The sequence below is a fragment of the Leopardus geoffroyi genome, chromosome C1, assembly GCF_018350155.1.
Source record: "Leopardus geoffroyi isolate Oge1 chromosome C1, O.geoffroyi_Oge1_pat1.0, whole genome shotgun sequence".
Classification (NCBI taxonomy): Eukaryota; Metazoa; Chordata; class Mammalia; order Carnivora; family Felidae; genus Leopardus; species Leopardus geoffroyi.
Genome location: NC_059328.1, coordinates 93,151,143 through 93,177,795, shown reverse-complemented (window position 1 = coordinate 93,177,795; position 26,653 = coordinate 93,151,143). Strand labels below are relative to the sequence as shown.

General features: G+C 44.4%; 1 protein-coding gene and 1 long non-coding RNA gene across 2 annotated transcripts; one reads left to right on the top strand and one right to left on the bottom strand.

The window, feature by feature from the left end:
* Positions 1-327: 327 nt before the first annotated feature.
* On the bottom strand, positions 328-22,763 carry SARS1 (seryl-tRNA synthetase 1). The gene is made up of 11 exons (XM_045478529.1): positions 22,527-22,763; positions 15,412-15,482; positions 10,476-10,553; positions 9,053-9,211; positions 7,925-8,068; positions 7,003-7,158; positions 3,483-3,704; positions 2,796-2,925; positions 2,371-2,528; positions 1,099-1,228; positions 328-757 (listed from the first exon to the last, which is right to left on the bottom strand). Exons 1-11 carry the CDS (start codon positions 22,660-22,662, stop codon positions 600-602), a joined length of 1,542 nt encoding a protein of 513 aa, XP_045334485.1. The 5' UTR covers positions 22,663-22,763; the 3' UTR covers positions 328-599.
* LOC123598378 lies at positions 22,728-26,101 on the top strand. The gene is made up of 3 exons (XR_006712573.1): positions 22,728-22,837; positions 25,019-25,078; positions 25,747-26,101. It is a non-coding gene; the product is annotated as an uncharacterized LOC123598378 (long non-coding RNA).
* The last annotated feature ends 552 nt before the right edge of the window (positions 26,102-26,653 follow it).

Below are 26,653 nucleotides of genomic sequence, written 5' to 3'. Positions count from 1 at the left end.
TCTCATCTTTCCTGTGGTTTCACAGCCTCCTGCCCTTCCCATGGAGCCCATCCTAGGGAACAGAAGCACCGTGAGGCTTTTTATGTCAACTCTGGCCTCTAAGCTAGTTTTACCTAACTGTTTTTAAGCAGGGTCAGATTTACAGAGGAGGATCTGGCCCTTCTGCAAGCTTGTGTGTCTAAGACAAAGTTTTCACTCTCCCCTAGAGCCCTTCCTAATCTACCCCTGCCTTCACCTACCTTCTCAAAGGTTGTCTGACTTGCTAAATGGAACAGCCTTCTTTAGAAGGAAAAGCAGAAGTGTGGTTCCAGGGACAACTGTCAGAGACAGGGTTCGAGCCCTGGGCAGAAGACTGTGGAATAGTCCTAGCCTTCCCCAGAGATGCTTTATTACATGGTTTCATCAGTCATCAGTGATTGGATCCTATGCCCATGCAAAGAGACAGGAACGTTGTGTTGTACACGGCAGACTGTTCCCCTTTTAGCAATGCAGTCAGATGGGGCGGGGACGAGTGGGTGCTTGGCTTCCCTGCCCGTGGGCAGGTTCTGAGATCCCAGCTGACAGAAACGAAAGCCTGACAAACCGGGAGGAAGGAATGTTCAAGAATCAGTGACCTCCATGTTCTGCAGCTGGCTTTCTAGGGGGACATCTCTTGCTGCCCCTTTCTTTTTGCTGCCCTCATGTTGCTTCTTCTGCTTCTTTGATGGCTCCTGGTCAATGGGGGCAGGCTTCACAAAAGGGATCAGTTCTTGGAGACCTGGAAGAAGAGAGCCAATCAAATAACCCATCGTATCTCAGGAGTCAAAGCCCAAGGACCTCTGGGGAGAGTTCCACAAGACAATGATGCCTATGAACAAAAGGGCACCCACGATGGCAACTGGTTTCATTAATTCTTTTCTTCCCCAGTCTGAATTTTAGCTGCACTTGAATGTCATACCTGTACTGGCTACTCTCTCAACTTTGCCCCCTGTAACGCCTAGCACCAGAGGATAGGCAGAGTTTGGGAACAAGAAAAGCTGGCACATTCTGAAAGGGGCTTGCCATGCAGACGAGTATGAAGACAGAAGAGGAGGAAGATGGCCGGGCAGGGAGTTTTACCTGGCGGCATGAACTCCTTCAATTTCTCAGGCACAACAATGCCCTTCTCTGTCTGGTAGTTCTCCAGGATGGCGCAGATGGTGCGAGTGGTGGCGCACATCGTGGCATTGAGCATGTGGACAAACTCTACCTGTGAAGACAGGGTCCCCACAGGGAACACGAAACTCAGCCTGGTCTTACTCATGACCAGGAACCACCCACTCAGCCAGACTTCCCAACTGTAGATTTCCAAATCAAAATCATTATTGATCTTTTTCTGGATTTGAATTAAGATTCCTTAGGTCTCCATGAGCGACAAGTGGTAGGCCCCAGCAAATGGAGGAGAGCCAGGCCCTTTAGGGGGAGGAGGAAACTAACAAGGGGCCTCTCCCTTTTACCCCTTTCAAGTCCCTTCAAGACTTGGAAAACATTAGGGCCTGAGAATTGGGTTTGAAGAGATAAGCCTACAAACCCAGACCTTCTTTGGTGAGAGGGAAGACACTGCCTTCAATTTGTTTTCTATAGACAAATGGGGATTATCCTTTATCTGGAGTCACAGAAAACCAAGTCCAAAAGAGAAAAGCTAGAATTACCTTGTAGAATAGTGCTAGATTCAGGTTTCTATCTAAAAGGACTCAGGGCACCTGGGTGGCTCAGTTGGTTAAGCATCTGACCTTGCTCAGGCCATGATCTCACAGTTTGTGGGTTTGAGCCCTGTGTCCGGCCCTGTGCTAACAGTACAGAGCCTGGAGCCTGCTTCAGATTCTGTGTCTCCCTATCTGCCTCTCCCCTGCTGTCTCTCTCTCTCTCAAAAATAAATACTAAAAAAAAATTTTTTTTAAAGGACTCAGTCCTGGGACGCCTGGGTGGTTGGGTAGTTGGGTCTGATTATTGATCTCAGCTCAGGTCATGATCTCACAGTTCTGTTCAGGAGACTGAGCTCCACATCGGGCTCTGCACTGACAGCATGGAGACTGCTTGGGATTCTCTCCTCTCCTTCTCTCTGCCCCTCTCCCATGCGCGCGCGCACACACACACACACACACACACACACTCTCTCTCTCTCTCTCTCAAAATAAACTTAAAAAATACATACATACATACATACATACATACATACATAGACTCAGTCCTGATTCAGTAGAAGTCACTTTCAGGTTCCCTTTTTGGTCTAGACTGAGAAGCTCAGATTTTCCTATGATGATGGGATAGAACATACTCCAAGGGCTGAGAAATAAGATGGACCTATTCTGCACAAGGGCCCTATTTCCTGCCTCCCCAGGGGCCGTCTACCTTGTCCATCATCTTCTTGGTTTGCCCATATCGGATTCGGAGCCGGCGAGCCTGATAGTCTGTGCAGTTAGAACAGGAGACTAACTCACGGAAGGCTCCGGAGCCCGGAAACCAGGCCTCCAGGTCAAGCTTCTTACTGGCAGCATGATTCAAAGAACCTGTAAGGGAAAACCCCTAGAATTCATGAAGGAGGGATGGGATTTCACAAGACTGACCTTTAGCAAACCTGCAGAATTCCTTAATTTACATCCTCTCCCCAGAAGTGAAATCACGCCCAGATATTCTTATCACCAAACACTCCCAAGTGATAAGAGTGTGATGTTTTAATTAATGTGGCAATTAATTGGATCGTGAGCTATTTTGCTGTGTGGCAGCCCTGCTGGTGAGGGTGGTGTTTGTGCGACGCGGGAAAGGGACGCTGATACCTGAGACAATATTCACAATGTGGTAAGGGATCCCCAAAGACTGGTAGAAGTCCTCTGCGGTAGCAATCATCTCTTCAAACATCTCCCATGACTTGTTGTCGTGTGGTGACGAGTAGACAAACTGTTCAATCTGCAGAGGAGGACCCAAGGAGACCGTGACGACAGGACAGGGCTGAAGTGGGAGATATCTTTGCAGTGAAGACCTCTTCCCACACCTCTGGGAGTCAGTTGAGGCTGGGGCCCCACATGAGGTTGGCGCTGGACTGGACTGGGGCCCCAAGAACAAATGCTACGTGGAGCTCTTGCCCTGTGCACGCCAGGTACTGTTCTAAGTACTTTATCCCATCAACGAGTTGAATCCTCACCGCAGGCCTAATGAGGGACGTGCTATTATTATCCTCCTTTGGCAGAGGAGAAAACTGAGCACAGAGAGGAGAAGCAGTTTGTTCAAGGTTACACAGCTGCTAAGTGTTGGAGCTGGCGCTGGGACTCAGGCAGCCTGGTTCCAGAGTCTGTGCTCACAGCCACTCCAGCACGCGCTTCTTAGGCAGAAACAGATGTAGGCGGCGAGAGGGAAGAGTGAAGCCAGGGTGGGTCCGAGTAACACAGATCGTGCCTCTCCTCTAACCACCCCGGAGAGATGCATGGAAGAAGGGTCCTACTCCTCACCCTGACCTGACCACTCACCTTCTCAAACTGATGGACTCGAAAGATGCCGCGGGTGTCTCGGCCATGGGAGCCCACCTCCTGGCGAAAGCAGGTGGACAGGCCGGCATACTTGATTGGCAGATCCTCGGGCCGCAGCCACTCATCCCGGTGCAGAGCAGCTATAGGCTGCTCTGATGTGGCAATCAGGTATTTCTCATCATAGGAGTTGTCATCCGACTTTTCACTGCCTTTGCCAATCACCTGTAGGAGGAGGGACCTCCATTAGTTAAGACTGAGGGGTGAAGACCTCAGCTAGAAGAAACCACAGGGAAGATTTGAGTGATGGGATGGGGAGAACTGACTTCAATCCCTGCCTGGAAGTGAGCAGGGGAAGCTAAAAAGACAAAAGAGGGAACAGGTCACTCCAAAAGGGGATCCCTAGCAGAGATCAAAGAAATGCAAATTAAAAGGAGGTAAGATATTCTGATAATACTTTGTTATCTATCTAATAAATGAGACCTTTATGAATAACGTACAGTAGCCAATGACGGTTGGCTGTGCTGGTAGCAATATAAATGAATCCACTTGCCAAATGTTTGTTAGGTGTTTACGAAGTGCCAAGTTTGCCACTGCTGGGCAAAAGGAGGCCCGGGATCTGCTTTTGGGGTGCTTGTGAGTTAGTCTAGGATTATTCTCCTTAAAGAATCACTTTGGTGTTCAGCTGAAGAAGGTAACGCAGAAGAAAAAAAGGTAGAAACAGGGCAAAGCTCATTGTAACATGAGTTAATGATGGCAAAAAAGGAAGTCCCCCTAAATATTTCAACAAGGTAAGAGCCAACAATCCTACATCACAGCCATGTAATATTATGTAACCATTAAAAAATGATGGTTATGGGGCGCCTGGGTGGCGCAGTCGGTTGAGCGTCCGACTTCAGCCAGGTCACGATCTCGCGTCCGTGAGTTCGAGCCCCGCGTCAGGCTCTGGGCTGATGGCTCAGAGCCTGGAGCCTGTTTCCGATTCTGTGTCTCCCTCTCTCTCTGCCTCTCCCCTGTTCATGCTCTGTCTCTCTCTGTCCCCCCAAAAAAAAATAAATAAACGTTGAAAAAAAAAAAATTAAAAAAAAAAAAAAAAATGATGGTTATGAAGACCACGAAGTAACACTGAAAAATGATTTTGATGTAATGCTGAGGCAATCTATATACATTGTGATTAGAAGTAGTGGAAAATGATAGATGTATGAAAAAAGCCCCCAAAAGGATATTAAAAAATGTCAACTGTTGTATTAGGAATTGGGAAAGATGATGATTTCTCCCCACCATTTCCAAACTTTGTCACGTGGTATTATTTTAATTTTTAAAAAAGGAAGGAGGAAACTTCCTCTGGGTTAGTGCTGGGGGACCCGGAAGACTACGTTGCTACTTGACCATGGGAACTTAGCCTCTTATGAGGCTACCCACATACAACGTAGAAAAATTCCAGAGCTATGCAGTCTAATACAGTATAGCCACTAGCCAGCAATGGCTCTTTAAATTAAGTTAAAATTTTGGGGCGCCTGGGTTGCTCAGTCAGTTGAGCGTCCGGCTTCGGTTAGGTCATGATCTCGCAGTCCGTGAGTTCGAGCCCCGCGTCGGGCTCTGGGCTGATGGCTCAGAGCCTGGAGCCTGCTTCCGATCCTGTGTCTCCCTCTCTCTCTGCCCCTCCCCCACTCGTGCTCTGTCGCTGTCTCAGAAATAAACATTAAAAAAATTAAAAAAAAAAAATTAATTAATTAAATTAAAATTTAGTTCCTTGGCTTGCACTAGTCACATTTCAAGTGTTCGATGGCCACATATGGCTGGTGCTGCCAAACTGGATAGTAGATACAGAACATTCCCATCACTGCAGAGAGTTCTACTGGACAACGCTGCTCCAGAGAATTCACACACTGAGGTTATTAGGCAAGAAGTGCCAGCCCAGACTCTCACTACTGAGACCCGTGACTCTCCCTGTATATGGATCCAAGAAGCATCCAGAAAAGAGAGGGAGGGAAACATAAAGGGCACTTGCCACCTAGTGTGCCTCTCATAATCCTCCATATAAGCTTCTCCCTGGTGTTACCTGAAGGGCATCCTTCTAAAGCTCTGTTAGTGATTATCCAATCTTGGGGTTGAGATAAGGAAAAAAAGAAAAGAGAAAATCGGTTTCAGCTGATACATGAACACATTCCTCTCATTAAAAGAAAGAAAGAAAGGGAAGGGGCTCCTGAGTTAAGTGTCCGACTTCCGCTCAGGTCACGAACTCATAGTTTGTGAATTCGGGCCCCGTATTGGGCTCTCTGATGTCGGCACAGAGCGGGCTTCGCATCCTCCGTTCCCACCCCCCATTCTGGTCCTTCCCAACCTGTGTGTGTGCACACGTTATCAAAAATAAACCTGTAGGGGCGCCTGGGTGGCGCAGTCGGTTAAGCGTCCGACTTCAGCCAGGTCACGATCTCGCGGTCCGTGGGTTCGAGCCCCGCGTCAGGCTCTGGGCTGATGGCTCAGAGCCTGGAGCCTGTTTCCGATTCTGTGTCTCCCTCTCTCTCTGCCCCTCCCCCGTTCATGCTCTGTCTCTCTCTCTGTCCCAAAAATGAATAAAACGTTGAAAAAAAAAAATTAAAAAAAAAAAAAATAAACCTGTAAAAAAATTTAATTTAAAAAAATTGAAAGAAAGAGAAGAGAGGCAGGACATCAAGCTTACACTAATGATCAGAGTTTAGAAAACATTTTGCTTCCCAATGCATCTTGAATGAAAGCCTAACTAGAAGTCATCAATAGGACCCAGTGGGAAGAAGTTCTAACTATTAAACTCCTCTCTCTACCTAAGATAAGTCAAGTGAGCCCAAGAGCATTGTCTACCTCCTTCCCAGTAGGAGCAAAGTGGCCCCCTTCTCACAGAAGGACGGGGGACAAGTGAAAAGTGGACTATGCTGTGAGAGGCAGCTGTTAGCAGAGACACTCTAGAAATTCTACGTGCTAGGCAGACTGCGGGTGCCACAGCTGGTGTTGGAGTCAGCTCATCAGAATGACCCTCTGACTCTCAACGTGAATAGCTCTGGCTCTCCCTAAGATGGTCCATGATTGGGAAAGAGTCACAACCCGGAAGCCACATCCATCCCAAGGAAAATATGTCTCACCCTCCAGAAGCAACTAGTCTGGGGCTAGGAGTAGGAGGATACAGGAAGATCAGCCACTTCTATAATTTTCTTTTGTCCCAAGCACTCAAAAATGTGCTTCTTTTCAAAGCCCATGGTATTAAAGTATGCTCAATTTAGATAAATCATACAGATTATCTGGGGAAAGATAATATAGACTCTATGAATGCACTGTCCAGTGTGGTAGCCACTAGACACATATAGCTATTTAAGGTAAAATTTAACAAAGATTAAAATTGTACTAGCCACATTTTAAGTGCTCAACAGCCATGATACAGAATATTTCCATCACCACAGCAAGTTCTACTGGTCAGCACTGCTCTGTATCTTTGAAGTTAAACGTTGTAACTTAAGGCATTCTGCCACACTGCCCCAGGCTTACTCACCTTATACAGTTCTTCGTCAAACTGGCTGAGCTGTGCCACTTCCTGCATGACCTCCTTCCTCATGAAAAAGGGAGTATAAATGGGAGTGTAGCCCCGACTCCCCAAAGTGCGAAGGGCATACTGGATGAGCGCCTGTTCCAGGAATACCAGGACCCCCTAAAGGAGCAGAGACACGGCACTGTGTGATTGGGTTCTATCGCCATCATGTTAATCTGCTAGAACTTAACACTCAGAGGCAACTGGGGACACACAGGAGGCCAGCAAAGACTGTGAACCCCAACAGTTGACCCAAGAGATTCCTTCTTAACATCAATGCCCAGCACATCATCTAGGCACACTGTAAGGAGAGACAAAGCGAGGCAAAAAGGATTCTTTGTCCAGGGTGCACAGGAGGACTTTCTTGCAGTAACTCTCACGACACTGGACTCATGTGTGTATGGAGAGCATGTTTATGTATGTGTATATATGTACAGTATCTCCAAAATTATTTTCCCATGTTCCTCTGGAAGTCTTCCCTGAATTTATCTGCCCTCTGTCCCAACTACTCTGGGTTTGTTGCCTCTACCTACCTGTTCTCATAGTCCTCTGGGCTTATTCACACCCCAGCACTCATTGACTTGGGCTCGACTCTGTTGTCTGCTGGTCCAAGTACACTAAGCTCCTTAAAAGCAGACTGTTGTGATTCAGTCAGTGCAACATATATTCATAACAGAGGGTCACTTAGTGGCTTTTGTTCTAGGGGATCCTGATAAGCACTTTCCTGGCTCAGAAAGAGAACTGCATCTACTGCCAGTAAGTGTGCAGAAGAAAGGCAAGAACTAGTGCTGGATTTGTGGGCTTCTTTAAGTAGGTTATGTTTTCTGCACATATTGTTTTTAGCTCCTTTTTTATAATCCCATCGCTATGGGTTCCTGGCTCTTACCTTCAGGAAGTACCCTCGACTTCCAGCCACCACGGCCCCCTTTTCGCCTTCAAAGCCATCTACCATCACCACCAGGTCCACGTGAGAGTACTTTTTCCTGACCGTACAGTCACCCCAGATCCTCTCGACTTTGTTGTCTGCATCCTAAGGAAAACAAGAACAGGAGAGAAAGATGCACAATCACTGAACCCCGCAACCTCCACCTTTCCACACCCCATTCCAAGAACAACCTAGAGCTTTGTGAAACTACTGCTGAACTCAAACACTAGGCTTTGGTCATTGTGTACAGAAACTAGGGAAGGGAATTTGCTAGAGAATCTGTGCTCAATAGAGAAATAATAATTCACAAATTCCTAGAAGCAATTATAGCCATGGAACTGAAATCATGAATTTCTAAGAGGTCTTTTTCTCACATTTTTTTACCCTTTTAAAGGACTCCTAGAAAATCCGCAACAGGACAACCCCCTCCTCCCCAATCAGCATTGCCTGGGGTGCAGAGGAGAATGTAGATTTTTTTTTTTTCCAGGTTCTCATTGGTCCTGGGGCCACACGAGGGCGGGCTCAGGGCCCTGACCTCCCGAGTCTCCCACCCCAGGCAGCAGTGAGTTTAACACTCGTTCACCAGGGAATGAATGAAAGAGGCACAGATGGGCCTAGCCACGGCTGGGGTGTTGGGGAACAAAGGCTGGGCTCAGAGCAGCTTTGTGCTGGGGAAGCTCCCACTCAGCAGGAAACTTTTATCATGCAGATTTCCCTTCAACCTGCAGCTTCTCAGCAGGGTGTGGGTGAGGGGTGAGGTTGATTTAGCAGATCCCTCCCACAGGACCCGCTGCTACCACGGGCAACACGCAGTGGAGGACAGCAGCCCGATTTAGAAGAGATTTCTGTGCCAGGAGTCTCCTCCTACCTGCTGTCTCTGCTACTTCCCGATCAGACAAGGATCTGACTCTTTCAATTCTCAATTGGTGGGCAGAGTGAATTTTACAAAAAGCCAGCTTCTGACACAAGGCATATTATACAGAGAGTGCCAGCATTTCCCTGTCCTCCTCCCGCCCCGCCCCATCCCCAACAGAGGCGAGCAGAGGAGGCAGCCTGGAGGCAGCCGCCTGCTGTGACACCCACACCTACCTCGTCATTGCTGATGGGCACAGAGGGATGCAGAAGGTTCCCTATCTCTCGGAGGTTCTCAAACCGCTCTGCCTCCAACTTTACCCGCTCCGCATCACATTTTAGGATGGCTTCATCGATGAGGAGCCGGACTTTTTTGATTTGTGAGACTTTCAGGTTCTGTAGATGAACAGGCCAGGCCAGTACTCAGGCCACAGCAGGTCAAGGATACAGCAGGAATAAGATTCTGCTGCCCTATTGTGCTCTAATGACAATCCTTGTGACAGCATTTTAAAAATTAACAATGAAGGCTTTCAAAGAACCAGTTTCTCTCTCTCTCTCTCTCTCTCTCTCTCTCTCTCTCTCACACACACACACACACACACACACACACACACACACACACACACACAATCTTGCCCTTAAAAACTCATTGGCATTTTCTTTTGGGGTACCTAAGGCAGAGATGGATAAATTCTGGCCATTCTTCTCATTCCAATATATCTCAGGGGTTTTAATATTGTAGCTCTTGTAAGAGCTCTTTACCTTAACTTGTACTTTCTAGGGGTGCCTGAGTGGCTCAGTGGGTTGAGTGTCTGACTTCAGCTCAGGTCATGATCTCACAGTTTATGAGTTCAAGCCCGCTTCGGGCTCTGTCCTGACAGCTCAGATCCCGGAGCCTGCTTCAAATTCTGTCTCCCTCTCCCTCTCCCCCTCCCCCTGCTCACGGTCTGTCTCTGTCTCTGTCTCTCTCTCTCAAATAAATAAACATTAAAAAAAAAAAAAACAACTTGTACCTTCTAATATTCCTAATTAAAACAACTTAGCACTCTTACATACTACATTTAACTGTTCCCTAGAAAGATTATAAATTTGTTAGGAGCAAGAGACCCTGTCTTAAGCTTATTTTGTATTCCTTCTTCCAAGTGTTTCAAACTGATTTCTTGGGGCTGGGGAGCCCTTAGCAGGTTGGCCTGGACAGGAATAGCACCCCCAACCTAGCCCTTCAAGTGCAGCAACTGTGCTTTTGTGTATTTATTCCCTTGCTATGCTTTTGTGTTACACGTTTTAAGAAAAGGTTCGATGACTAAAAAACTTGAAAATTACTCCCCTAGGTTCACTGTTGGGAATATTTAGCAAATTCCAGCAGACTGAAAAATTCCTGGACTTTGTGAAAACAGGTTCTATAAACCAAACATAGCTCAGTTCCTTTTTTCTCTTCTTCCTACTCTCAACTTTTCCATTCCATCTGTCTCCATCTCTGCGATGTAACAAACACTCAGGTGGAGAGTACAACAAGAGCGGATGGGGCCACTTCCCACTGCACACATTCAACGGTGCACAGTGCTATGTGGGGCAGAGTGTGAGCACTTGCTTGTCTGGGAATAAAGTTACAATGAAAGAACAGAAATCCAGCCTAGAAAAGGAAAGGACAATAACTTACAGCTAAAGTGTCTGCAGTGAGGTCATCAAGATTTAATACATCCTCCGGAATGGACTCATCCCCCACTGGCTCTTTTTTCTGCAGGGACAACAAAACAAAACAATATATTAAATGAAAGAAAAATTTTGACATAGTTTTAGAAGCGCACACCAAATTAGTATATAAACTAATCTAAAAGCTGCAACACATAAGAGGAAAAATTAGTAAACTGGAAGTGAGAAATCAAAGTTTCAAGTCCTTATTCTACCACTCTCTAGCTTTTTGATCCTTGCCAGATCAATTAACCCATCGGGGTCAGAGGGCTGACACCAACAGGAACGTGAGAAGAATGTCTGCCCTGGACATGAGGGGTTACCGACACCAAGAATGTGTGAAAATGCTCATACCATTGCTCAGTGGTGGGGCAGGTGCCTGGGTGTGAATCTGTGAATTCTGGTCAACTTGCTAAGAACAATCCCAGCGCTGAGCACCGGGGGTAAAGGGAAAAAATGGATGTGATGATAGAATATTAGGATGCCAAGGAAAACAAAATTTTTAAGGAAAAAAGTCACCAAATCTAGAACTAAGTTTAAAGCAATCAATGCAGTGTGGCAAAACGGCAGAATGTGCCCAGGGCTAGGTTTTCTCCTCTCTGGTTTCTCTTCTCCTGTTCTTTATGATAGTCTGCCAAATCGTTTCCAATCCTTGCCCAGAGCCATGAAGAAAATCATTTTGGGAGTCAAACTCTTCCCAAATGAAAAGCAGTAAGGGACACCTGGGTGGCTCAGTCAGTTAAGTGTCTGACTCTCGGTTTTGGCTCAGGTCATAATCTCTTGATTCGAGTTTGAGCCCTGCATCTGGCTCCACACTGACAGTGCAGAGCCTGCACTGGATTCTCTCTCCCTCTCTCTTGGCCCCTCCCCCACTCACTCTCTGTCTCTCAAAATACATAAATAAACTTAAAAAAAAAAAAAGAGCTAGGGGCGCCTGGGTGGACCAGTTGGTTGAGCGTCTGACTTTGGCTCAGGTTATGATCTCATAGTTCATGGGTTCGAGCCCCGTTGGGCTCTGTGCTGACAGCTCGGAGCCTGGAGCCAGCTTCGGATTCTGTGTCTCCCTCTCTCTCTGCCTCTCCCGGGCTCGCACTCTCTCTCTCAAAAATAAATAAACATTAAAAAAAAATTTAAAAAAAAGGAGTTAAAGAAAATTATCAAAGGCCATTATAACAGGATATGTAAAACCTCAGCAAAACTTGCACAAAAACAAGGTGAGATTCAGAGCCTGTTTTACAACTACAAGTCATGTACAATATCCTAAAGATTTCTTTAAATTCTATACATAAAACAATAGGCAATTACGTTTATACAACCTCATATACCACTGCACAAAACTGAGTCATAAGAAAGAACCAAATCTTTCGAGGGTAAAGCATAGAAATCCTTTAGATTTATTACACAATCACATACACCAAAGTGAAAAGCCAGGATGCTAACCATAACTCACATCCTTCAGTGACTCAAGCAAACTCATCTTAAAAAGTGGCTAAAGTCCAGGGGTGCCTGGGTGGCTCAGTCGGTTAAGTGTCCAACTTCAGCTCAGGTCACGATCTTGCAGCCTGTGGGTTTGAGCCCTGCATCCGGCTCTATGCTGACAGCTCAGAGCCTGGAGCCTGCTTTGGATTCTGTGTCTCCCTCTCTCTGTCCCTGCCTCATTCCCACTCTCTCTCTCAAAAATAAACATTAAAAAAAAAAAAAAAAAAAAAGCAGCAAAAGTCTGAAAATACCAGAATGAGTCTTGTTAAGTACAAGCATGGACTACTGAGGTAGGAAAAAATGGCCTCAAATCTCAAGGTTTTCCATATCTAGTAGCCAAGATAGGCTGAGGCTCCTTGCTATCTGATAATTCCTCTGGGTAGCAAATTCAAGTTCCGAGTTGAAGTTCTGGGCCTGGAACTAACTTACGATGTGATTTTAGGAAAGCCCCTTAATTTCCTAAGCCTATTCTCTTACCCTTTTAATAAGGTTGACAAATATACTATACTCTAGGTTTGCAGCAAATTTCAAAACCAAAATGAGATGTACACAAAAGGTTTTTCAATACTTTCCAGCGCTATACAAATTAAAGCACTAAGACCATTCTAATGGACAGTAAGGGAGAACACTCGTTGCGGGACTACAGTAAAGGGATCTAAGAATGCTACTGCAAATGAAAACACTTCCATCTTCTTGCTAGGATAATACTTGGCTGACACTATATATACGCCCCAAAGAATACAGACAGGAGCATACACTGGAATTAGCATAATTATGGGGCCTCTGACATGCAAATGATGAAGCATCATGAGTCCCAAAGGAAGAAAACTATATGATCATTGATACCAATTTCCACAGCCAGTCACAAGCTGAAAGTGTAACCAGATACTGTTAGAGAGAAGGATTCAGATTATCACGAAGTGTAAGGTGCTAGAATCCGGAAGAACTCTTTTTGTTATGCTCTTTACTAGCTCAGGTTCCAAAATTTCATGTTTTGGTTTAGTTTAGAGGTTTACAACTTAAAAATGAGACAGATTTTAGGGAGCATTTAATATGTTTTTTAAATATGATTAAGGGGATGTGGCGCTTGGGTGGCTCAGTTGGTTAAGTGTTTGACTTCGGCTCAGGTCACAATCTCACAGTCTGCGAGTTTGAGCTCTGCATCAGGCTCTGTGCTGGCAGCTTGGAGCCTGGAGTCTGCTTCGGATTCTGTGTCTCCCTCTTTCTCTGCCCTTCCCCCATTTATGCTCTATCTCCCTTTCTCTCAAAAAGAAAAGAAAACATTCTGGGGCACCTGGGTGGCTCAGTCGGTTAAGCATCCGACTTCAGCTCAGGTTATGATCTCACAGTTTGTGGGTTCAAGCCCTGGGTCAGGCTCTGTGCTGACAGCTCAAAGCCTGGAGCCTGCTTCAGATTCTATGTCTCCCTCTCTTTCTGACCCTCCCCCGCTCATGCTTGGTCTCTCTCTCAAAAATAAACATTAAAAAAAATTTTTTAAATAAATATAACAAAACCTTAAAAAATTTTTTTAAAAAACGATTAAGGGGATAAGCGGACTTTTTTTAAAATGAGTAAATCTTTCATTCTTTTTTTAAACTTATATAAGATTATTTATTTATTTATTTATTTTTGAGAGAGAGAGAGAGAGAGAGAGAGTGCACAAGCACCAGCAGGAGAGGGGCAGAGAAAGGGGGAGACATAGAATCCGAAGCAGGCTCTAGGCTCTGAGCTGTCAGCACAGAGCCCGACGTGGGACTTGACTGCACAAACTGTGAGATCATGACCTGAGCCGAAGTTTGACATTCAATCGATGAGCCACCCAGGTGCCCCGAGGATATTTCTGAAGAAAGATTAAAAACATCAACTATTCTGGATACCAAAGCAAGCCCAAGCTGAAACTTAACATTCTCCAAGCAAGGAAAGAGTTTTTGGATGAAAACCAGTAACTACTTGCCCTCTGTTGTTACTTGCACTTGCTGAAGAACTACAATGTTGTAGGCATTGTGCCAGGTTCTCCACATTTAAAAACTTTAGTTCTTCCAGTTCTGTTCTGTAGGTGAATGTTAACACTGACATTTCACAGATGAGAAAACCGAAGCTCAGAAGTGTACTTGGCTGAAGCCACACAGCTAGCAATCCAGGATCTGAACTCCTTATCTGTGCTCTTTTCATTAAACAGCACGATGACACTGAGACAAAGAATCTCAAGTCCACCATAAGAAAACCTTTCTGGCACTGTAGGTTGAGCTTAAGAAATAACTGGACAAGGGGCGCCTGGGTGGCTCAGTCGGTTAGGCAGCCGACTTCAGCTCAGGTCATGATCTAGCGGTTCGTGAATTCAAGCCCCATATTGGGCTCTGTGCTAACAGCTCAGAGCCTGGAGCCTGCTTTGGTTTCTGTGCCTCCCATTCTCTGCCCCTCCCCCACCCACGCTCTGACTGTCTCTGTCTCTAAAAAATAAACATTAAAAAAAACTTAAAAAACAAGAAATAAGTGGACGAGATTACTGGTGGAATTTATATTCTTATTATAAGAACAAAATAGACAATGGGGCGCCTGGGTGGCTCAGTCAGTTGGGCGTCTGACTTCGGCTTGGGTCATGCATGATTTTGCAGTCCGTGGGTTCGAGCCCTGCATCGGGCTCTGTGCTGACAGCTCAGAGCCTGAAGCCTGACTAAGATGTTGTGTCTCCCTCTCTCTCTCTGCCCCTCCCCCACTCACACTCTGTCTCTCAAAAATGAATTAAAATGCATTAAAAAAAGTAAAAAAAAAAAAAAAGAAGAACAAAATAGACAACGAATGAGCAATGTGGCAAGAATCTTATCTTGCTGCAGACTGAATGTCTGTGTCCTCCCAAAATCTGTATGTTGAAACCTAATCCCCAGCGTGATGGTATTTGGAAGTGGGGTCTTTCAGAGTAAATTAGACCGTGAAGGCAAAGCCCTCATCAAAGAGATTAGTGCTCTCCTTATAAGAGACCCCAGAGAGCTCTTTTCTATCATGTGAGGATACAACAAGAGGCCTGCCTATGAACCAGGAAGCGGGTCCTCACCAACATGGAATCTGCCAGCTCCTTGATCTTGGACTTACTAGTCTCCAGAACTGTGAGAAATAAACTTCCCTTGTGTATAAGGCGCCCAATCTATGGTACTCTGTTATAGCAGCCTGAAAGGACTAAGACATATCTGAAGACAGAAGATGGACTCACCTTTCCCTGAAGGTGCCTCTTAGTTCCCTTCCCCACTTCCTTCTTTTATTTTTAAAATATTTTCCCCTGGTAAGAAATTCAGTATCTCCTAGAATTAGGTACTAAGAATTAAGTACCTCCTAGAATTAGGTACTAAGTTAGACACTACATGAGGGTTAACCAAGAGCAAGATGAAACCCCTCTGCTCAAGTTCTCAAGGCTGTTACCATTCTCTCACCTTCATTTTCTCTCCAATTGTCTTGCTGCATAGGTTCTTCAGCTTATTCAAGTTGTCTGCCCGAAATCGGCCTGAAGAAGAAAGAATCCAAGAATATACCAAAGACATGCACATAATTAAAACATCCCCCTCTCTTAATCATGGACCTTTAGGCAGAGCTAAAGGATCTCATGAAGCTGTGAAATCTTACAGCTTTAGAGCCCCCAATTTAGTTGGCATGTAGTGGTGACAAGAGGATTACCTCAGCATTTGATGACTAGGAAAAGTCCCTTCTGGGACTTAAATTAGAAAGTATCACAAGCTGGATAATGTCACAGTAGAATAACACATCTGAGAAACCTGGAAAAAACTCAAGTAACTATAACTTGCTCAATTATCTTAAAATCCACTTAAAGAAACTATGTGATATGCGCTAGACTCTAGAAAGAGGGCAGTCTTGTTTCTAGTCCCATGAACTTGTGCCAGAAATGGTTAATCTTATTCCCTTTGCTCTGACATAAATCTCACCTGCGGCTTTGAGAATAAGTTTCTTAAATTTTTTTTTTAATGTTTATTTATTTTTGAGACAGAGAGAGACAGAGTGTGAGCATGGGAGGGGCAGAGAGAGAGGGAGACGGAATCCAAAGCAGGCTCCAGGCTCTGAGCTGTCAGCGCAGAGCCCAATGCAGGGCTCAAACTCATGAACCATGAGATCACGATCTGAGCCGAAGTCAGATGCTCAACAGACTGAGCCACCCAAGTGCCCTGAGAGTAAGTTTCTTATACTTTAGTTTCTTTTGGGGAAGACAGTGCACTAATCAGCCTATAGGGGTACTGTGGCCCAAATTTGCATGTCAGTATTGTGGTTCATCAGTCTAATTAGCAAAAGTTGGACCACTTGAATCTAAGCCTGAGTAGCAATACAGCAAAAATCAAGTTTTTGATAGGTGAAATGATGACTAGAAATGAGACAGCACCTAGGCAGCTATTTTCTAAGGTTTTGCTGAACTTGAACTAATAAACTTCAGCACAAAATGATGTAACTACTTTCTCATTCACTTATATTGATTAGAGAGATAGGAACAGAAGAGTGGTCACCAGGGTTGGAGGGGAGAGGGGAAAACAGAATGGACTACAAAGGGGCAGTGAGAGGGTCTCTGTGGTGATGGAACCATTCTGTCCTGAGTGTGGCAGGTGTTATACAAACTTACACATGGGATAAAGTCACATAGAACCATACACACACACACACACACACACACACACACACACACACACACAAAGTGCATGTAAAACTGGTGAAATCTGAATAAGGTCTGTGAATTGTGGCAATGTCAATTTCTTGGCTTTAATATTGTACCAGCTATGCTAGATGTCGTCATTGAGGAAAACTGGGTGAAGGGTACACAGGACCTTCTTATACTATTTTTGCAACTCCCTGTGAATCTGTAACTATTTTGACATAAAAAGGTTTTAAAATTTTTATTTAGTCCCTATTTGCAAGGCCCTATGTTAAGTGCTGGCAATATAAAAGAAAATATCATGGTAGGTGTTGAAAAGAAAGAAAAGACAATTAAAAATAATATAACAATGCTGAATGTTTCAATCAATGAATATAGCATATCCCTTCATTATCTTTAATTTCTCAGGAATGTTTTGTAGTTTTCAGTGCAGGGATCTTGAACATCATTTATTAAAAGTATTCTAGATATCACTGCTTTTTAATTATTATTTGTATCTAGAAATATCATTGGGGCGCCTGGGTGGCTCAATCGGTTAAACATCCGACTTCGGCTCAGGTCATGATCTCATGGTCCATGAGTTCAAGCCCTGCATTGGGCTCTGTGCTGACAGCTCAGAGCCTGCAGCCTCTTTGGATCCTGTGTCTATTTTTGAGAGAGAGAGACAGAGCGTGAGCAGGGGAGGGGCAGAGAGAGAGGGAGACACAGAATCCCAAGCAGGCTCCAGCGTCTGAGCTGTCAGCACAGATCTGGCCCAACGTGAGGCTTGAACTCGCAAGTGGTGAGATCACGACCTGAGCCGAAGTCCGACGCTCAGCTGACTGAGCCAGGCACCCCAACATAAAAAATGTTTCTAAAAATTAAAAAAAAAGAAATATCATTGATTCTGTACATTACATACAGTGATCTTGCTAAATTTAATTCTAATAGTTTAGATGTTGCATACACAATCAAGTTATCTGCAAAAAATGACCACTTTAATTCTCTTTTTTACTGAGGTATAATTGACATATCTTACATTAGTTACGTGTACAACATAATGATTTGATACTTGTATACACTGCAAAATGATTACCACAGTAAATCTAGTTACCATCTGTCATCACATTCTATTCCAATCCTTTATTTCTTTTTCTTGCCTTGTATTAGACTGTCTAGAACCTCTACGTGATGTGGATTAGAAGTGGTGATAGCAGATATCTTTGTCTTGTTCCCAACCTCAGGGGACAAGCATTCAGTACTTCATCATTAAGAACATTAGCTATAGGCTTTTTGATAAATACCTATTATCAGATTAAAGTAGTTCCTTCTATTCCTAGCTTGCTGCATGGGAAAAATGAACTTGATCTCTATCTCACATCATACACCAAAACCAGTGTGAGATGAATCATCCATCTAAATGTGAAAGGCAAGGTAATACAACTTCTAGAAAAAATATTGGAGAAACTCTTCAGGAACTTGGGATATGAAAAGACTTCCTAAAAAGAACACAGGAAGCATAAACTATAAAGAAGAGATCAATAAACTAGACTTCATAAAAATTAATTTCTATTCATTAAATGACTGAAAGAGTGAGAGGCAAGTCACAGACTGGGAGTAAATATGTGCAATACATACATCTGACAAGGTCTTATATCCAGAATGGATAAAGAATTCCTACAAATCAATAAGAAAAAGACAAACAAATAATAATTGGTCAACATCCTTGAACAGACACTTCTTAAGATAGGCTATCCAAGTACTAAGAGGTTTATGAACAGGTGCTCAATATCTTTAGTCATCAGGAAAATTCATATTAAAACCACAATGAGGTACCACTACAAATCCACCAGAATGGCTAAAATTAAAAAGACTGCCAATACTAAGGGCAAGAATGTAGAACAACTAGAACTCTTCTTTTGCTAGTGGGAGTATTCACTGCTATGACTACTTTGGATAACTATTTGGTAATATCTACTATCTCTAAACATGTCCCTACCTCATGATTCAGCAACTCTACTCCGGGGCATATACCTAACAGAAATGAGTGCTTATGTCTACCAAGAGACACACAAAGCAATGTTCATAGCACCTTATTCATAACACACTTAAATCAGTAGTAATCCAAATGGCCATCAGTAGAACTGATTGGAGTATTTATATGATGATTGGTATATTTACATAAGGGAGTACTGTACAGCAATGAAAAAGAACCAACCACTGCTCCACATGAAAAGATGGAACAATCTTATAGGCATAATTTTGAGAGAAAGAAGGCACATACAAAAGTGTATATGCTATGTAAACCCATTTATATTAAGTCCAAAATCAGGCAAAATTAATTTATGGTGACAGAGGGCAGAATACTGGTATTTTTGGAAGGGGCACGAGAGAGACTGCTGGGATGCTGCGAATGTCTTTGATCTTGATCTGGATGGTGGTTACACAGGTATACAGATTTATAAAACCTATTAAGCTGCACATTAAAATTTGCATACTTTACTGAATATATTACATCTCAATAAAAATAAGCTTAGAAAGGTTGTATATCAAAATAGTGTAAACGCCACAACAAGATACATGAGATACAGAGAACACTCAACAAATGAGGTAGTGCTATGGGAACAGAGTTGGTTTAGCAAAGAGGGCTGATGGAAGTGGGGGCAGCAGCCTGGTAAGGAATATCCCAAGAAGAGGCAACAATCACAGGTGTGTGAAAGAGCATACGGGTAGCATAACAAGGCTAGAACAAAGAGTGGAGGGCATATGTTGGAGAGTGACAGAAGATGAGGCTAGGAAGACATGTGGAGCTTTGTAAATATGTTAAGTAATTTGCATTTTTATGCTTTAGGGCAACACTGTCTGATATGGTAGCCGCTAGCTACATGAGGCTACTGAGGATATGAAACATGGCAAGCCCAAATTGAGATATACTGTACGTGTAAAATATACATCGGATTCTGAAGACTTGTGAAAAAGAAAAAGGATGTAAAATGTCTCAGTTTTTATACTGATCACATGTTGAACATTAATTTTTTATATATTGGGTAATTTAATATCTTGCTAAAATTAATTTCCTAGGGCGCCTGGATGGCTCGGTTGAGTGACCAATTCTTGATTTTGGCTCAGGTCACGATCCCAGGGTCATGGGATGGAGCCCTGTGCCCGGCTCTGTGCTGAGTGTGGAGTCTGCTTAAGATTCTCTCTTTCCCCACTGCCCCTCTTCCCTGTTTGCTCACACTCTCTCTCCAAAATAAAATTTTAAAAAATTTTAATTTCTTGTTTTTCTTTCCCTTTTTAAGTGACTACCAGAAAATTTACAATCACACATGTGGCTCACATTATATTTCCATCAGACAGTGCTGCTTTAAGGTAAGAATGTCACTGCAAGACTTAAATCTGGATGTAAAATGATTAGATTTAAACTACAAAAAGATTACATGTTCTGGATGTGGTCCTGCACTAGGTGACTCTGGGGTGAAGCTGAAAGCAGTTAGAAAGTTCTCCCAATGAGAAGGACCTGGCTTAAGGCGTGTGCAGTAGGGTTAAGTGGAAATAACTTCAACAGTTGGTAAAGAAATCTCATGCAGGAGTGCACAGGCTAGATAGAATTCCTGTAATTAGTAGCAGATTTCAAGATACACTGAAATATAGTTGCTTTGGAAATAGTCAAGACAAATGCTTATCAGATGTCCAAATGTGTCCTTGCCATATTACTCTTTATTAAAAAGAAGAAATCGTAGTTTGAATCCTTGGAGTTAGAAGAGTTGTGGTCAACTCCGATGTGATACTATGACTCCAAGTTGTATCAGACATCTATTTTCCACACAAAGCCCTTGTGGCAAGTCTTGCAAGTCTACAGGCAGACAAATAGGTATACTTGTGAAGCCTGCTGTGTCCTCATTCAGGGAACATGATCTGAGTTTTTTTTTTTTAATTTTTTTTTTCAACGTTTATTTATGTTTGGGACAGAGAGAGACAGAGCATGAACGGGGGAGGGGCAGAGAGAGAGGGAGACACAGAATCGGAAACAGGCTTCAGGCTCTGAGCCATCAGCCCAGAGCCCGACGCGGGGCTCGAACTCACGGACCACGAGATAGTGACCTGGCTGAAGTCGGACACTTAACCGACTGCGCCACCCAGGCGCCCCATGATCTGAGTTTTTAATGTGGCTCTGGGTTACAAGTCCTTGTTGCAGCCAATAACAAAAGAACCCCAACCTCTGATCTGAGGTTCAGACGTAAAAGAACCTCGATGTAAGATCTGTTGATGTCCAACTTGGGCAGCCAGTGACTTGGGAAACATCAGGAACTTTTGGCTGCAAAGAAAGTATTAGGAAGGGATGTCGGGTAGAAAAGAATCAAATCAACAGCTATGTTGAAAATAAACTACATAAACTGTTTTTCATACAGAAGGGCATAGTGGCCTGAACACAGAAACTATTTGTGAATTCAATAAACCTTTGTCAAACCCTTGCTAAGAACCAGGTACAGTGCTAGGTACTGGGATTAAATGTATACACGTGTGTATGTATATCCTGTATGTATATGTATACCCTAGCTACTAGGACATACAGGTGAATAAAACAACCTTGTCCCCAAAGAACTCATCCCTTTACCACATATCCACTCATCATGTAAGGGACAGAATTTCCTGTGGATGTGCATGTTATAGACAAGAGACTAACACATTCAAAGTCTTTAACGGCTGACACAAAATCTGATACCTCTGACTTCTGATTCAGTAATAGTGTCCAGTCTAGTTTTTTTCTTCCATTTAATTCCATTGCAACTTAAAAATTCAGATTTACATGTGAATCGGTGGTGGGATCTCACAGTCAAATACCACATTAGAATGAATGAGACTACAGAATTAGCAGACAACAGGAATTAATCAAATACTCTTTTCCTACCCTATACCCTGATAAATTTAGGAAAATCAATTTTCCTAATAGAAATCCACCACATTTTTGGATAGCAAGTGCCTTTGCAGCGTGCTGTCATAAAACCTGGCCCTCAGCTGGTTGCAGACCTATTGCATCAGACAAAAAAAAAAGTCACATGTGCTTGACAGCTTCCGGCCAATCAGTGACTACTCCAGTTAATCCAGGCAGAGGTTGATAGGCAGAGGGTTCTCTGGTTTTATTTAGCTTCACGAAAGATGCCCGGATCAGTTCCAGGTTCTAGACCAACTCTGCTAACGTCTTTTCCGGAAAACTTGCACATATCACAATTAAACAGCCTTAATAGTTACAAGCTTGTTCTTGCCTCACCTCGCTTCTCTCCCCATGTCCGGTCAACTACGGAAAAGTCTTTCCTCGATTCTTACAGGTATGCCTGCAGGTCAGAGGGATGACCTTCCCCAAAGCTCGGAGATCTTTGTTTTTAGCCAGGAGCGGCTGCCTAAGTCTCAAAATACTTCCAATATGGGTGGACTGAAACTATTACGCTGCAACCGTGACTCAGTCTCAGGCTGGAGCCTTAGATCCTATCAAATTAGAGGGACACCACTCGGGGCTTACGGAAGATGAGAAAGGGACCTAAAGCGACCAAAGATAGGTGTTAGGAAAGGGGACCCTCCCACCCCAAACCTCCCGCTCTAGCTTTCTTCTGGCTACCCTTGCCGCAGGAAGGCTTGACAGCTCTTGATGCGCACGCGCCATGCTCCTCCCCAGACGACCAGAGAGCCGCACAGAGCACGCATGGAAGGCAGCTCCCACCACCCGGGCGGAGGGAAATGGTGGGACGGTCCCGGCTCGCCCCGTGCGTTTTAGGGGATAGTGAGAGCCTCGGAGTCACCGCAACCAGGGAGGGGACTGACGAGGGGCAGAAGCTGTGGTCTCAGGAGCGGTAACGAGATCAGAGAGATGAAGTTGGTATTAGAACCGTGGGACACCCTGAGCGTCCTGGTACTTACATCGTCGCCACTCGCCGTCTGCCTTCACCAGCTGATCTACTAGTCCCGGGTCCTTGAAGCGCTTCTCCTGCGTCTCTCGGATGAGGGCTGGGTCCCCTCCTTTATCTACCCGAAACAAATCCAGATCCAGCACCATCTTTCCTGCTCTCGGGCCACACTATGGGAAGTGAAGAACGTATCACCGCAGCCACTGACCGCCGCACTGCGCCGGCGCGCTGACCCGCCCTCCCCGCGCAGGCGCGGCCGGAGGGCGCAGGCGCCCCCTCTCGGCCGGAAGGAGCTGTGTCGGAGACTGGGCCGCGGATAGGAAGGTGGAGTGTTTGGACGTGGGCTTTTCAGGTCGTGCGCAGGTCCGGTCTGGTTCATGGGCTTTGTCCCTGTCTGTCCCAGTGCTGATTGTAGGGTCTCTGGTTGTCCCATAAAAGCGAGTGCCTCAGTTTCCTCATGTTAAAGGGGATATCTCAGTGTAGGCAGAGGCCTGCCAATATTGTCTCTGGCTTCCGGAAGCTGGAGCTTCCAATAGATGCCAGTTTTTGTCTTGCAAGGATGGTTCCTAAGACTGGACCGTCTCCCTGAATTTCTGTTCTCTTCTCCATCTTGTGACAAGACTATGGTTACATATTTTAGTCTCTGTTTTAGTCTCATGTTAAAGTCCTGAAGGTTGGTAACAGGAGATTCCTGTTTTCCTGCTAGGATACCTTTCCTAACCGGATTATTGAGTAAACCATATTGTCCTGTTACCAACCTTTAGGATCACAGGATTGGAAAAGTGCAGTTGAAATAGTTGAGAGACATGAAGAGACTCTAACAAAGAGGAAAGTATTTAGCAGATATGAAGGCAGTACAAGGTGTTGAAGTCACATATTGGGTCCTTGAACAAAGATTTCACCATATTTTCATTTTAATAATGTAAAGGCCTTTACAGTGAAATATTGTGGTTGCTGATTGGGGCCAAAGTTATCAAAAAGCCCTCCTGGTAACAAGAGATTATTTGGAGGATTTGGGAATAGACGGTCTGTTCACCCCATCCTCTACAGAGACTTTAGAGCCCCACCGCCCCAATGCCCCACCAGCTGACTATGCTAAGACCTCCTTGGTCTTATGGCATGTGCATGGGCTTCTGTGATGAGGATATGGCATTGCTCTCCCTGTTTCCCAGTAAGTGTCTGCCAAGCCAACTTAGATACAGTGTAGGGCTAAAGACAGTGGTGAAGCTGACAAGTAGAGATCTGGAGGGAGGCTTGAATAAGAGGGTTGTCTGGGTTTGCCTCTCTAGGTTCAGTTTGCCTAGGATGCTAGATTCAAAACCAGTGTAAAGGACATGTAGGAACCTGCAGTCTCTGAAGAAAACATGTAAGAAAACAGTCATCCAAGTGTTAGATTCCCTGAAACCTTCTGAGGGCAAGGTCTGATAGGGGCTGACTGCTTCTATGTCAGTGAAGTCACTGCCAAAGTGTGTTGTTTTGTTTACTAAGTTTCAGGATGGTGATGGGCGTTCCTAAGCCTGCACTGGGGCTCAGGCCTCCGGGAGGAGGTCCATTGGGCCAATCCAATCAGTATAATTGGAAGGATGACCTTAAAATTCTCTCTTCTTCAGGGGTGCCTGGGTAGCTTAGCCAGTTAAACCTCTGACTCTTGGTTTCGGCTCAGGTCATGATCTCATGGTTCATGAGTTTGAGCCCCACTTCGGGCTCTGTGTTGATAGTGTGGAGCCTGCTTGGCATTCTTTCTCTCCCTCTCTCTCTGCCCCTCACTTGCTCTCTCTCTCTTGAAATAAATAAGCTTAATTTTTAAAAAAAATTCTGTCCTCTTCAAATTTCCTTAGGAATTTTCACCATTAGTCTTATTGTTATATCACAGCCATCTTCCTTTAAAATGCTGTTACCTGATAAATATAACACATTAACATAATAGCATACTTCATCAGCTTAGAATCATAGCATTTTTAAAGCTGGAGGTGAATCTTAACTAACTGCTAGCCTAATAATTCCTAACCTTTTCATCACCTTGTCCCCCCTGTTTTGAAATGTTTGTCTAAAAAACATGATTTTTAAAAATTCACTCTCCCTTCTTACTAATCAGATATATGCAGCTGCTATTAGAATTTCTGATCAGCAGGAAATAACCAGTGTTACTATACTGCCAGAAGCTAACGCAAAAACAAATCAACATAATACTTTAGTTATGGAGTGATGATGTGAAGCCATACTACTTATGGATGTGTGGTTTCTGTTAAGCGTTAACACTGAGAATAGCTATTGGGTGCTGCATCTGAGGACTCAGGGGTTCAGGGACCCCTCAGCTGGAAAATAGCTAGGCCAACCCCTTTATCTTCTATGTAAGAACACTGAGGCCCAAGGAAATGAAGCAGTAGAGACAAAACCTGAATATTGGTAAGACTCTAAGATAGAGTGTGTTAGCATTCTTTAGCAGAAAACAGAGCCTTGAGGTACTTGACTAGAAAATGTGCTGTTGTTTTTTTTTTCTTATAGGGTAGAGACCCTTTAGTGCATCTTTATCTCCACGGAACCCAGCGCAATGCCTTACACGTGGTAAGTGCTTATTATATCCTTGCTGGGTGAGTGAGTTACAGGGAGTAGGCTGGGCGGTTAGAAGCTTGTGGTAGGTTCAGGAAGTAGAGTCCTAGCTGAGATATGGCCTTGGGGGTCCTGAGCAGCTAGTGGGGAGCCTAGAGGGCATGAGTACCTGCAGGGAGGGAGCAAGAAAACTGTTTTTAGCAGTTTGGTGCTGGCTAACGTAGGAGGGCTCTCCTGGGCCATGTTTTAGCTCCTCTTTTCATCTCAGATCTGGAGGAGGATTTCTCAGTGTTGGATATGCAAGCCCTACCCTCTCACTCCCCTTCTAGAAACCTTCAGCGACTATCTGTTGCCCTCACGAGAATGTCCAAGCATAGGTGTCAAAGCCCTTCATGATCTGCCCTCTACCGACTTCTCTAAAATGTTCCCCTTGTCTCTTGGCATTTCCCCCTCACATTCCCCATGCTGACCTACTTGTAGCTCCCCTTTCTGATCTCTGAGCCTTTGTGCAACGTGCTTCTAGCTAGAACTCCCCTTCCCTTCCCTGTTCCTCCAAACTGGCTAATTCCTTATTCCTCCAGGAAGTTGTCTCTGATACACTATTCACCCCTGCCCCCCAGACTGGTGCAGCACCCACCTTTCTAGGTTCCCACAGTCCAGTGACATTTATCATACTGTTTCAGGAGAAACTGACAACCCTACCTCCAGCTTGAGGCTGCCCACTCCCTTCTATCAGAGAAACACAGTAACAAAGGAAGTTCATGTTGCCATCCTTGGACAATGAAGGAGGAACCATCTAAAAATAACATGGGTCAGGAAAAGCTGCCAGGATGGGGGATGGGGGAGGGGACGACTTTGATCCCACCTCTCCCTCAGAATTGGAATGAGGTGTCCATTCTCCTACCACACTGTGTGGTTTGGGGTATTACATTTTATGTGGAATTGTTAACCTCAGCACTAAAATGGAGTTCGTTTATTTCCTAAATTCTCCTTGAATAGCTCTTAAATTATCCATAAACACTTGTATATGCAACCCTAGGTCAGTTTTTCTGTCTCTTCAATAAGGCATTGTTGCTTTGTGGTTCTCAATTGTCTTCTTTAAGGTTTAGACCAAGTCGTTAGCATCTTCTTGCCTAGTCACCTGTTTCACTTCTTTGTCAGTGATTGGGAAACCCTTAAAATCATTCACATATTTCCCCCACACACACTTTCAAGCTTGGTCATGTCTGTTGTTTGATGCATTGGAATACTACGCAATATATGGTTGAATTCATGTAAGTTAACTGTGGTATTCCCATGTCATTGTTTCTTCACCATGAAGTCCTCAGTGGGTGAGCTAGGGAAAGTTTCACAGTGGGGCGATTTTGAAGGCTGGGTGGGGGTCTAGCAGGTTAAAAGGAAGGGGTGAGGGCAGAGGCATAGGCCAAGACAGGGAGGCATGAAAGAGCTTATAAGTAAGGGGCAGTTAAAAGTTGTGTGGTTAGAGTAGAAGCAATGTGGGCAGAAAGGGGCAGGTAGGCTGTTAGGGATTTACACGCCACATTAGTAATTCTGTTGGAGACACAGTTTCTTCATTTATTATAATGGGGA